The 14,010-nt window shown below is 39.7% G+C and overlaps 1 protein-coding gene across 2 annotated transcripts in view; it reads right to left on the bottom strand.

Annotated features, from left to right (window-relative positions):
- Positions 1–210: 210 nt before the first annotated feature.
- wdhd1 (WD repeat and HMG-box DNA binding protein 1) overlaps positions 211–14,010 on the bottom strand; it is a 29,441-nt gene continuing 15,641 nt past the window's right edge. For both annotated transcript variants that reach the window (XM_080034253.1, XM_080034254.1), the window contains exon 26: positions 211–610. In XM_080034253.1, coding sequence (XP_079890379.1) covers positions 410–610 — 201 coding nt within the window. In that variant the 3' untranslated portion in view covers positions 211–409. The remainder of the gene's footprint in view (positions 611–14,010) is intronic.

Raw genomic sequence — 14,010 nt, forward strand, 5'->3', positions numbered from 1 at the left:
CAGACTTTTTCCTTTTTGTTCCTTGTAAAAGTTCACAACTGTAATTTCTCCCTTTGAACTGCTTCATGTGAATAAAGTCTATGCCAGTAAGAGGAAATCAAAAGACCAAAATGTCAACCAACAAACATTTACATTTATTCAATTGTTAAAATACAGTAAAGAGTTTTAGAAATATTACAAATGTAAAAAACAAAACAAAAACACAGGAAATGAAAACAAGCATACTCCATTATTGATAAATGTCACTGATCCATCACCAACGTCGAAGGCATTTTAAGGGCTTTAAATGTTCCGTCTTAAGTGCCTCAAATCACAGAGAACGTGGTCATCAACACAGCGAACAGATTAAACCTTGCTTTATCACACATAAATCTGACCAAAAAATTCCTCAACAATCCATCAAAAATGTTTAACTCTTGTTAAAAGCAAATGCCGAGAGCTTGGCGAAGGGATCCACAGATTTCTTCTTCTTGGCATTATTTTCATCTGCTTCTGCCTGTCCATTTTCATTTTCATTTTCAGCTCCTCCTCCTTCACCTCCTTCTGCTCTTTTCCTCTTCTTCAGATCTGCTGCATCTCCAGTCTGACCTTTCGCTTTTTCCGTCCACGACTGAAAAACAAAGAGAAAAAAAATATGAAATGCACACATGACTAAAACAAAACTGTATTTTTCTTGTGTTTCAATCCAGGCCGCAAACACCTACATGATGCTGACGACTAAAACACACACACACAAACACTCAGTCGTGCAGTTTGCAATTGCATCCCGTCATGTATAATCACTATTGACAGGCTGCATCTCTTTGGCCTCTTCTCCTACTCGTGCTTTTATTCCCCCCCGCCCTCCGCTCGGAGACAAAAGGAAGCGTTTTGCTGGACGTAATGGAGCCGGGATGAATCATCAGGCCTGGTGAGTGGACTGGCATCACACACACTTGAGTGGACTGGCAGCCAGACAGACACACACACACACACACACACACACACACACACACACACACACACACACACACACACACACACACACACACACACACACACACACACACACACACACACACACACACACACACACACACACACACACACACACACACACACACACACACACACACACACACACACACACACACACACACACACACACACACTTCACCTCCAGCGCTTGATGAAGCGCTGCCATTAACCCTGTGCTTATTCAAAAACACATACACACAGAGACCGCCATTACAGAGCTGGTACAAGCTGTGACATCTCGCTATTCAATTGTCATTTTATTGTATTTGGACAAAATAATGTGATCAGGAGCCACACGCACAAGAGTCCAGGGTCAGACACTAACAGGGTTTCAGGCTAAACGCACCTCTGCCTCTTCATTTTTTTTTCAGGACCTATTCACAACTTAAATATGCTTCAAAACACAAATGAAAGCCTCAGCTGTGACTGAGTTAAATTTGTATCGTCAAAATAATATAGAACAAAAGATTGTCTATTTGGGAGATTAAAGAAGAAGATGGAATTTAAAATCAAAAAGTCCAGTTTTAAGGATGCAAAGGTTAGTAATGAAATAAACCCTACATCAGTCGATGACCTGTTATGTGGCAGACATAAAGCAAGTCACCAGTTTAGGACATTTATTAAGGAAAATTCAAATTATTATTTGGTTCTCAAAAGTGAGGATTTTTCGCTTTTCTCGTTTTATTTCACTGTTAATTGAATATCTTTGGGTCTGGACTTTTGGTCAGATGAAGCAAACAATTGGGAGGAGTCTAACCGCTGAGTGTTTGACCTTTAATAGCATTTTGGAGCAATATACTGTATTTGCGTTTGGGTATGTTCGTTTGTAACAGCATTTACATCCAGCCGATGGTTTCAAACTATTCCAGAGCAAAAGGAATTAAGGATTAAATATAGTAGATAAATAATTGGTGAGGAGGGTGGTGGTATGTCTCCCCTTAATCTTAGGGATTATTACCGCTGTGCCCAATTAAAAACTAGGACTATGGTGTGACAGTTGATATGAGGCAAGATTGAAGAGGACAGTGAAAGTATGCAGAGATAATCACGTACAAACTATGATTAAAGATATAAAAAAAAAAAAGCAATAACTTATTGGGACAACTTGAGCTCCTTCATACAATTGTGTTTGGTTAAAAAAGGTTTCTTAAGTCTGAGGTCCATCTCCTCCAAACGACACTTTCACTCTGTTCAGTTTTCCGAGGACTTGAGGTGAAAAGCGTCTTTGACACAGTATTATAATAGGATCAATGCTTTGTGCCCTCACTGCCAGACAACACTCCACAAGGTTCCCAGGGCAACAGGCGTGCCCCCCTCCCCCCTAGCGACACATCCACTTCCTCTTTCCTTTCTTACTGTCGAGTGTCATCCAGTTTTTTTGTGCTGAGAGTCTTGATGTATGCAGGGTCAGGACCTGGTTATACACAAGCGTGCACGCATTGACATCTATTAGCCCTAGTGTGGATGGAAAGACGAGGTGGTTCATTACAGGCACAATCGCCCCTCATTTGTTCACCTATCGAATGGACGCAGCTGACGCATCACATTCGAGTGAAAATGTGTATAAAAATAGTAATTAAAAATAATTGCGTGAATGGGTTTCAGGCGCATGCTCGTTAGTGCTTTTTGCACAATGACACAGTTCCTAGAATAATGTTTACAAAGTGATAAAATGTGCAAGCACTTGGGTGGTTAATCATGTAACTGGTCGTTAGGGTTTTTATAAGGTATTTTGTTAGCGGTCGTTCAGAATGTTTACGTGCACACGATCCAACAGATTACACAGGAGATCAGGCAATTCATTTACATGCTCCGTAGTGCACTGGTTACAGCCTGCTGTTTTACTATGATTTCCCCCGTCTGTAAGTCTTTGTACATATGAAACCTGGAACGCTGTTACACACATACATGGTGGGGAAATCTGCTTTGTCTCCTCACACAAATCCAGCTGGGAAAATAATTCACGTGACATTTAAGAAACCTGATTACTGCAGGAAGCCATTTAAGCAGAACATAATTACTTAATAAATGGTTTATAACAAACAGAGGATGATATTGTATACTATATAATATATTTTAGAGATTACAACTGTGCTATATTATCTTGTTTAGCATTCATTATTTTCTTTTAAAACAGTCACAGATGGTTCATATGGGTGTGATTCTGGAGAGCGCTGGTTGTAAAAGCCTTTTCTCTTTAGAAAAAAAAAAAAATCAAAAAAAAATCAGTGAATATCTCCTCACGATCCACTACCTGACTGTACTGTGTGTGCGCTGCAAAAAACAATCCAGTGTTAGTACACAGCCTAGGCTCTGTAAACAGGTATGTTGTGAGCTATGGTGGGCCCCCTTTGTTTACATACCCGTTGTTTACTTACAAGTTGCAGATCGTGAAGAAATATTCACTGACTTTGAAAGAAAGCCATTTTGTCAATAAGTTCTCTCAAGAATAGCCGACTCCACCTTTAAAATCGATACTAAAATGCACTTTTTAAATCAACTACATCAAAATGCGTTATAGACCATTTATTACTTTATTTAACACTGATTATAAATGCAATAGGGGGTTAAACTAAAGTGTTTTCTAAGTAGATCACTGATTATCATCAATCGGGCATCAGAATAATATTCACAAATATGCATTTAAATATATGCATCTTAATTCTGCTGTTTGTCCAGGATTTAAATTAGATACAAGGAGGATTTGACAGAGAGCGCAGAGACAAGTGAGGAGCTTCTTTGGGCTGCACTGTGAGGGAGGGGACGGGTTAGTGGATCTGCAGCTGATGATCACGACTGCCTGACAGACTGTAATTGATGGCTTTCACTGGTCAATTGTCCCTTCAGGGTAAACCACACGCAGGCAGGATGAACTGAAAACAGCTCACTATTACGTATATATTGTGATGGCAATTCTTTATGTAACCATGTTCTTTTTAGCTATCTACCATACGCATTCAGTTCCAAATGTATTTAGAACTTTAGAGGAGGGTTCCTAGAAACTGTAAGAGATGCTCTCAAAGAATGTTTAATAGGATGTTCCTGTGTCGTCTGAACAAATGGTGACGTATGTCATTGTAAAATTGTATGACGTGAGCGGTTTGAAGGAGGAACATTGTCATTCTTCCAATCCATTCGTGGAAAAAGAAGTGAGAACCTTTTCAGCTGAGAGGTACATTTTTTGACTCGGTTTGTTTTTATCCTTTTATGTTGAATACTTAAAAGGTTCAGTAAGCGGAATGGTCAGTTTAGCTAACTTCCTGTCAGTTACTGCAGTTAGCAGTCCCCTCCCTTGTCCCCACGTCATCACATTAATGCACTGTGGTCTTCAAGAAGCGAGTTAGCATCATCTCATATCCGTAAGTGTGATAAAACATGATAAAAACAATCAAAACAGACATTGGGAATTTTTACCTGCTCCGCCATTGTAGGCGCATACACACTAACCCATCTGTTGCTCTGCACGTGCACCGTCAGTGAGAAGGGTGCCGGTTTGTAGCGTTCTCTCTTCTGATTGGATACCAGTAGTGGGTTCACAGAAAAGTTTATTTGCTGATTACATGCACAGCGGGTGACTTTATCAGCTTTATGAAACGCGCACACTGTATAAGTAAAGAGCGATTTAACAATTATATTAACATAAATAAATCACTTACTTCACCTTTAAAACTCAGTTGAGTTTTAGTTTTTCTTATTTCTGTACAAAGTTAGATATGTCAAAATTATACGTCATATATTTAGACCATATCCCTTCTGAGGGAGACAATGAAGGCTTGTGTGCAATTAATTAATTTTTTTTTTTTTGATAAATTGTGGTTTTGGTCTCAGGTGGCAAAGACATCTTTATAAAGGGTCAATTGATTTTTGACAAGATGGGGACATGAATAAAGAGAGACAGAGGTGGAATCAGCAGATGGTGTGTCAGGATTTGTAGATACAATCTGATCATTAAGGCTTTTGTTCTAATTTGAGAGATACACCAACATTATAATATAAAAACTATTTGAGATTTTAGTAGCCTCATAATGTTACAAAAAGGAAGAAACAAAAACACTGTCTGAAAATTTTAGTGAAACATTTTTCTACTTCCCAAATATCATTTAAAAGTTCAAATGTGACTACGATGGCCAGAAGAAGATCATCTGAATTTGTCTGTTCAAAAATAGCTGATGATTAATAATTGATTTGAGTTGAGCTACATCAGTCAGTCAAAGGCTCACTGAACACTAGGGCTGGCCCGAATTATTCGAATATCCGAGTATTCGTTTGTTAAATTAGTATTCGGAGCTCAATTCAGTATTCGGGATATTAGTTTTTATTTTATTTTTTTAAAAATGGTTTTAATTTTTTTTTTGCAAAGGTAGCTCAAACTGCAGTATATTTTGTCAGCAAACAATATTTGGATACACAAGTTATAAAACAATTGTAAAATACAAATTAGACGTTCATTTAAAATATATTATCGAATTATTTGAACTTTGACCTAGTTGGCCGCTGCCGGTGCAACCGGTGATGTAGTAGGCTATGTGATGTTACAAGAGTGAGGCAAACTAAAAGCGGCACCAAGCGCAGGAGGGAGAGAGAGATGGAGGAAGAATAGATTGTGTTCCTAATAACTCTATAGGCTACCACAACATTAGCGTGATTTCGGAAGGAAATGTACCGTACTTTCCGTACTATATGCCGCACTGGACAATAAGCCCCAGGTGTTATAATGTTTAATTACCATATGTAAAAGTTTGTGCACAGAGGGGATTGTCGGGAAAGAGATGGCTGCTTGAGGAAGCTCCCACATTTCAACAAACAAGTTGCATATTTGCATAACGTACGTAAGTGTTACCATTTTGTGCAATAGTAGCTATTAGGGATGGGCACGAGTGTTTTCGCTACTCGTGTGATCGCTTGCATTCCTCGAGGATCAATCGATTCCTCGTTAAACTTTTTTCTATTTTTAGGACGCAACGCATCTGTCTACAGAACAACGGTTGACCGCAATAAAGCGCTCAATGCTTATGTCAAACAGTCACAGTTGCCATATGATATTAAGGATTTATTTTCCACAAGTTTAAAACACATTTTCCTAACTGAAAGTAATTAAATAAGCGGGCCACAATTTAAACCGATAGAGTAGGTCTGCGGTGGAGAGAGAAAAAAGAGAGAGAAAAAAAGCATGGGCTACAGTTGGCTAAAATAACGACGCTGAAGTTGGCAGCTGATTCGCAGCAGCCGATTCGGCAGTTAAGGAAAAGTTAAGGGATTCTTAAGGAGCGGCGAAGTGACTGATTCTCCGTTGTTTAACCTCCTAAATCGCCGCAGTAAAGCCACATTAATTAGTCTAGATTATCTAAGAGAGTCTAACCATTCTTTAAAAACAGTTTAAAATTGATTTAACCTTTATTAAGTTTGTTTAAAAGAAAGAGAGGGGAGATTTCACAGCTTTTTTTGGGGTCTAGACCGCATTAGAACTGGTCCTGATTGAAAACCACTGCACCTAGACTCTTCAAATCTGGACTAGAATATCACAGTGAGGCTATACATTATAGAAAACATAGTTTCTGATTTGTGAAACTTTTTTTCTATTTGTGAAAATGAAATAAAGGCACATGTCAATGCTTTTTTGGGGTCTAGACCACATTAGAACTGGTCCTGATTGAAAACCACTGCACCTAGACTCTTCAAATCTTGACTAGATTATCATAGTGAGGCTATAGATTATAGAAAACATAGTTTCTGATTTGTGAAACTTTTTTTCTATTTGTGAAAATGCAAAGAATGCACATTTTAATGGTTTTTAGTGGTCTAGGCCGCATTAGAACTGGTCCTGATTGAAAACCACTGCACCTACACTCTTCAAATCTGGACTTGAATATCACGGTGAGGCTATAGATTATAGAAAATATAGTTTCTGATTTGTGAAACCTTTACCCTATCTGTGAAAATGCAATAAAGGCACATGTCAACGCTTTTTGGGGATTCAGACCGCATTAGAACTGGTCCTGATTGAAAACCACTGCACCTAGACTCTTCAAATCTGGACTGCATTATCACAGTGAGGCTATACATTTTGGAAAACATAGTTTCTGATTTGTGAAACTTTAACCCTATCTGTGAAAATTCAATGAAGGCACATGTCAATGCTTTTTTGGGGTCCAGACCGCATTAGAACTGGTCCTGATCGAAAACCACTACACCTAGACTCAACAAGAGAAAGAGCAGGCTTCTAGTACAGGCATTTTGTGAGAAAATATGGGTGGACCTCTCAAAAATTGCAACAGAAGCCATTTAAACTGTTTTTGACTCATGAATATGTAATTAATAACATACTAAAAGTCTTAAGGAATCCAAGTGGTGGAAAGTTATTTTCTAAGGGGTTTCTTAACCACACCTTTATGTCAATTTTCGGCTTCCTAAAGTACTGTTTTATGGTAGAGGGGATATGTGCAAAATTGTTAACCCCTTCAGAAAAGCTTGAAACTTGGTACACTTATACAGTTTGGGGCTCTGAACATTTTCAGATATTAAGCCATTGCAAAATTGAATCATGGTTGCCATGGAGACCATTTTACTTTCCGCCATAGCCTAATTATGCATTTTTCATCACAACTCCTGAACCAAACATAATACCACATAACTAGTGATGTCTAACCCTATGTTTTCATGGTCAGGGATTACTATGATACCACATACAACATCATAGACAGTTAAGGTCAATAGTTAAGGGTGAATCCAATGTTAATTTTTATTTATTTATACATACATTCTTTTCTGATATCCACACAAATCGTTCATTACTGTCCAAATCAACCGACAACTTTGTTTAACAAGAGATATGGTACAATGCATGTGAAAATAAATGATAACTATGAAGTCATAATATTAATTTGATTTAATTTTCTTGCCATAAATTTATTAAACGTTTTCAAGATAACAATGTCAAGTTATTTTTGGGTAATTTTTGCCTTTATTAGTTAGAGAGAGAGATCAGAACCATATGACCCGACAGCAGACCTGGAACTCATATGGAAAACTGCCATCCTGTTTGTCTCACAAAGGCCAGCATGGTCTAGTATGATGCAATTTGCACAGCATGGCAATCACCTGGGGAAAACATCCTTTGTGTTTACCCCATTGGTTGATATGAGACGTAGTGACCCTACATGCATCTACTCCGCATGTAAGTTCCTATGTGAACATGCCCACTGCCACAATTCCACCCCAATCATCAAATTTTATCAACCACTGGTGGAAGGCATTTCTTATGAAAGCAGCTGAGCCAGAGGTTAGTGACATGGGGGCTTCCACACTGATATTAGTTGTTGGGGTCCATTGGGCATGTTATGGTTGATGCTGGCAAGAGGAAGTGATAATGATTTTCTATGCAGCTGTTGTGCACATTATGACAGGGAAGATGCTAGGATTGGATTTGCATTGAAAGAGTCCTTAATTGCCTGATTCTGCCTGATGCACTTGTTGTAACTCCCCATTAGCTGCAAGGAGATCCAAAATACTATGATGAAGAGATGTCATCAGCAGATGATACCTGCTGGAGATTGTTTATAAAACTCTGGTGTCAATTAAGTTGCTGCAATATATGCAAAGCTGATAGTCGATGTCTGCAGAGAAGGCGTGCCATTCTGATGTGATTCTCAGAATAAGATGACTTCTCAAATGCAAAACTGAATCCTTAAAATCCATTGGTAGACATATTTTGCAAGGTTCTGAGAATTGGGAACTTCACCTTGAAACAATATCAGAAATGCTTCCTTTCATGGTAGTATCAGGGCATAATCTCTACACAAAATCAGCTCACATCTACAGTATGTGCAGACAGGGGTAGAAAGTGTGAAGGCTTTCTAGGGCCCAGCCACTTGGGGGGCCCATGGTCTTTGGAAGCCAAGAACCTACCTAGATAACCTTTATTTTTAGATTTTTAGATATTTATGTCAATATCTATTCAAAGTTGGGTGTTTACACAGAGCCGCGGCTCCACTTAAGGCCATTTAAAAAGCAGTAGAAAAGCTACTTGTGTCTGGGTGTGGTTGTGAAAAGTATTTGTACCCCATGAAAAAACAGGTTGGGTACCTTTTGTAGTTCTTCTACATTCTTATAAAGAGGACAGGCTAGTTACTCTGTCATTGTCCTGAGTCTACAAACAGGTTTAAATTATCTCTCCCCATAAAGTACATTTTTGTGAAAAAGAATTTCCCTTTGGGGACTATAACTTCTAAAGGCTTTGACATAAGTCTTCAGGTTGACACGACCAGCCAGGTCTGACCAGTTTTTCAGAAACCTGGCCAATCGACCAACCAGCCGGGTCATACCACAATGAAGCTGACAAGCAGCATCATCCTGTTTTAATCATTGTAACCACCAAGGAATTTGTTGTTGATGTTAATTTTTAAGCGTTATTTATTTCAACAATACCACCAAAATATTTCAAATGATTTATTGTCATCAACAATCAACAACAAATTCTTCACACAAAAAAGAAAAAAAAGGCGGTTCTCTACATGAATAACCAAACCAACCTACCCTTCAAAACTATAAAGTTGGCCTATATTTGGTTGCAACATTTAGGCTTAGTTCATTCTGCTCTCATCACTGCAAAATTACTGAAAACATTACTGAAATCATTACAAAAAATGTCTTAATCTTTGAACACAAATCTGTTCCTTCAGTTATTTCCAACTTCTTTGTGCCTTGTATCTTTCTTTGCATTAAGAACTTTTTAAGGTCTATTTTCATTTTTTATTTTTAGAAACAATACAGAAAGCAGGACCATGGTGGTTACAATGATTAAAACAGGATGATGCTGCTCGTCAGCTTCATTGTGGTATGACCCGGCTGGTTGGTCAATTGGCCAGGTTTCTGAAAAACTGGTCAGACCTGAAGACTTATGTCAAAGCCTTTTGTTTGTAGACTCAGGACAATGACAGAGTAACTAGCCTGTCCTGTTTATAAGAATGTAGAAGAACTACAAAAGGTACCCAACCTGTTTTTTCATGGGGTCCAAATACTTTTCACAACCACACCCAGACACAAGTAGCTTTTCTACTGCTTTTTAAATGGCCTTAAGCGGAGCCGCGGCTCTGTGTAAACACCCAACTTTGAATAGATATTGACATAAATATCTAAAAATCTAAAAATAAAGGTTATCTAGGTAGGTTCTTGGCTTCCAAAGACCATGGGCCCCCCAAGTGGCTGGGCCCTAGAAAGCTTTCACACTTGTATACCCCTTATGGGCGGCCCTGTCTGCACATACTGTAGATGTGAGCTGATTTTGTGTAGAGATTATGCCCTGATACTGTCATGAAAGGAAGCATTTCTGATATTGTTTCCCAATTCTCAGAAACTTGCAAAATATGTCTACCAATGGATTTTAAGGATTCAGTTTTGCATTTGAGAAGTCATCTTATTCTGAGAATCACATCAGAATGGCACGCCTTCTCTGCAGACATCGTCTATCAGCTTTGCATATATTGCAGCAACTTAATTGACACCAGAGTTTTATAAACGATCTCCAGCAGGTATCATCTGCTGATGACATCTCTTCATCATAGTATTTTGGATCTCCTTGCAGCTAATGGGGAGTTACAACAAGTGCATCAGGCAGAATCAGGCAATTAAGGACTCTTTCAATGCAAATCCAATCCTAGCATCTTCCCTGTCATAATGTGCACAACGGCTGCATAGAAAATCATTATCACTTCCTCTTGCCTTTGTGAGACAAACAGGATGGCAGTTTTCCATATGAGTTCCAGGTCTGCTGTCGGGTCATATGGTTCTGATCTCTCTCTCTAACTAATAAAGGCAACAATTATCATGGTGCAATTCGAGACACGGCCCATGACATTCTCCAGTTCCTCCAGGAAATGTTGGAGGTGGGCAAATCTCCCTCGACATTGAGGGGAATAGTGGCAGCCATAAAGGCAGCCCGTATTGGACCTCGGAAGCTGGCAGAAGGCTGTTGCGACCTTATTGCTCAGTTTCTTAGAGGTGCTCGTAGGGTTACTCCACATCGCAGAAGGCCAGCTGTCCCCCCATGGGATTTGGAGGTGGTGCTGTTGGTCTTGCAGAATGAGCCATTCGAGCCCCTGGATACAGCTAGGCTACAATGGCTTTCTCTCAAGACAGCGTTTTTGCTCGCAATTAATATGGGAGAGCTGCATGCTCTTTCAGTGCATGAGGACTGCTGCCGCTTCTTGCCAGGTGGTGCTGGGGTGGTGCTGCGCCCGAACCCTGCATTCCACCCTCAAGTCTGTTCTGAGTCCCACGCCGGTCGATCTATTGAGCTGCACCCTTTCCACCCTCCTCAGGAAGGTGAAGCAGGGTGGAGTCACTACTGTGCCCAGTCAGGGCCCTAACAGTGTATCTGCATCGGACACGTGGCCATAGGACAACGGACCAGCTCTTTGTCTGTTACAAGCCCAACCGTCTTGGACAGCCAGTCTCCTAGACCAGGCTTGCCCACTGGGTTGTGGATGCTATCCAGCAGGCATATGAGAGGGCAGTCAAGCCGACCCCAGTAGGGGTGCGGGCGCACTCCACACGGGGCATTGCTACGTCATGGGCACTATGGCAAGGGGCCCCTCTATCGGAGATTCGTACGGCGGCCTCTTGGTTGACCCTGTCGACTTTTATCCGGTTCTACTGCATGAATGTGGCAGCCAGCACCCCATTCTTGGAGCGAGTGCTGGGCTCAATGCAGCAGGACGGGGCGCGTTTGGGCAAGGCCATCTACCCATTCATGGCTGGCTTTAGCGTCTTGCAGGGCCAGATTAGCCTTTGTAGCGTCTGGCGCCTTGGCGAGGAGTGTGTACATATGTATAATTGTAAATAGTTCCTTTATACTGGGCACATGGGTGAACACTGGTGGTGGTGACGTGTCATTCGAACTCAACTGCCTTTTTTTATTTAGGCTCCCGCAGGAGCAGCTGGGTCTGCTTGGTTTCCTCGCGGTGTGTCTTACAGAAGTCCCCGTACATATGGAATATGTAGGGTGGAGAGATAGTCTTGACACGATAGAGAACGGTTGGTTACGTTGTAACCCAGGTTCTCTGAGTGGAGAGACTATCTCTCCAGCCAAGATGCCGCTCAGAAACGCGTTCCAATCAAGGTTCAAACCGAAGAGGCCACACATGTGTGTAGTTTATATAGCCATGGCAGGCAAATCATGCGTGGCCGCCACAAGTGATGTGTCTTAAAGAGTATCCACGTCAACTGCCCCTGTGGGGGTCAGTCCCCGTACATATGGAATATGTAGGGTGGAGAGATAGTCTCTCCACTCAGAGAACCTGGGTTACAACGTAACCAACCGTTCTCTGCATGTCACTCCCCTCTCTGCCCCATTTCAACTCTGTCTCTACACTGTCAATAAAGCATAAAAATGCCCAAAAAATATCTTTAAAAAATAGAACAAAAAAAAAATATATATAAAGACATCAGCTTCAATCAGGACCAGTTCTAATGCAGTCTGGACCCCAAAAAAAACTTGAAATGTAACTTTATTGCATTTTCACAAATAGGAAAAAAGTTTCACAAATCAGAAACTATGTTTTCCATAATGTATAGCCTCTCTGTGATATTCTAGTCCAGATTTGAAGAGTCTAGGTGCAGTGGTTTTCAATCAGGACCAGTTCTAATGCGGTCTGGACCCCTAAAAACCATTAAAATGTGCATTCTTTGCATTTTCACAAATAGAATAAAAGTTTCACAAATCAGAAACTATGTTTTCTATAATCTATAGCCTCACTGTGATATTCTAGTCCAGATTTGAAGAGTCTAGTTGCAGTGGTTTTCAATCAAGACCAGTTCTAATGCGGTCTGTACCCCAAAAACGCCTTGACATGTGCCTTTATTTCATTTTCACAAATAGAAGAAAAGTTTCACAAATCAAAAACTATGTTTTCCATAATCTATAGCCTCACTATGATAAACTAGTCAATATTTGAATAGTCTAGATGCAATGGTTTTCAATCAGGACCAGTTCTAATGCGGTTTGGACCCAAAAAAAAACTTGAAAAGTAACTTTATTGCATTTTCACAAATAGGAAAAAAGTTTCACAAATCAGAAACTATGTTTTCCATAATGTATAGCCTCTCTGTGATGTTCTAGTCCAGATTTGAAGAGTCTACGTGCAGTGGTTTTCAATCAGGACCAGTTCTAATGCGGTCTGGACCCAAAAAAAACCTTGAAATGTATCTTTATTGCATTTTCACAAATAGGAAAAAAGTTTCACAAATCAGAAACTATGTTTTCCATAATCTATAGCCTCACTATGATATTCTAGTCCAGATTTGAAGAGTCTAGGTGCAGTGGTTTTCAATCAGGACCAGTTCTAATGTGGACTAGACCACTAAAAACCATTAAAATGTGCATTCTTTGCATTTTCACAAATAGAAAAAAAGTTTCACAAATCAGAAACTATGTTTTCCATAATGTATAGCCTCTCTGTGATATTCTAGTCCAGATTTGAAGAGTCTAGATGCAGTGGTTTTCAATCAAGACCAGTTCTAATGCGGTCTGGACCCAAAAAAGTAATTGAAATGTAACTTTTTTGCATTTTCACAAATAGGAAAAAAGTTTCACAAATCAGAAACTATGTTTTCCATAATGTATAGCCTCTCTGTGATATTCTAGTCCAGATTTGAAGAGTCTAGATGCAGTGGTTTTCATTCAGGACCAGTTCTAATGTGGTCCAGATGCAAAAAAAGCGTTGACATGTGCCTTTATTTCATTTTCACAAATAGAAAAAAAGTTTCACAAATCAAAAACTATGTTTTCAATAATCTATAGCCTCACTATGATAATCTAGTCCAGATTTGAAGAGTCTAGGTGCAGTGGTTTTCAATCAGGACCAGTTCTAATGTGGTCTAGACCCCAAAAAAGCCTTGACATTTGCCTTTATTTAATTTTCACGAATAGAAAAAAGTATCACAAATCAGAAACTATGTTTTCCATAATATATAGCCTCACTATGATATTCTAGTCCA

The sequence above is a fragment of the Ammodytes marinus genome, assembly GCF_949987685.1.
Source record: "Ammodytes marinus genome assembly, chromosome: 1".
NCBI classification, from domain to species: Eukaryota; Metazoa; Chordata; class Actinopteri; order Uranoscopiformes; family Ammodytidae; genus Ammodytes; species Ammodytes marinus.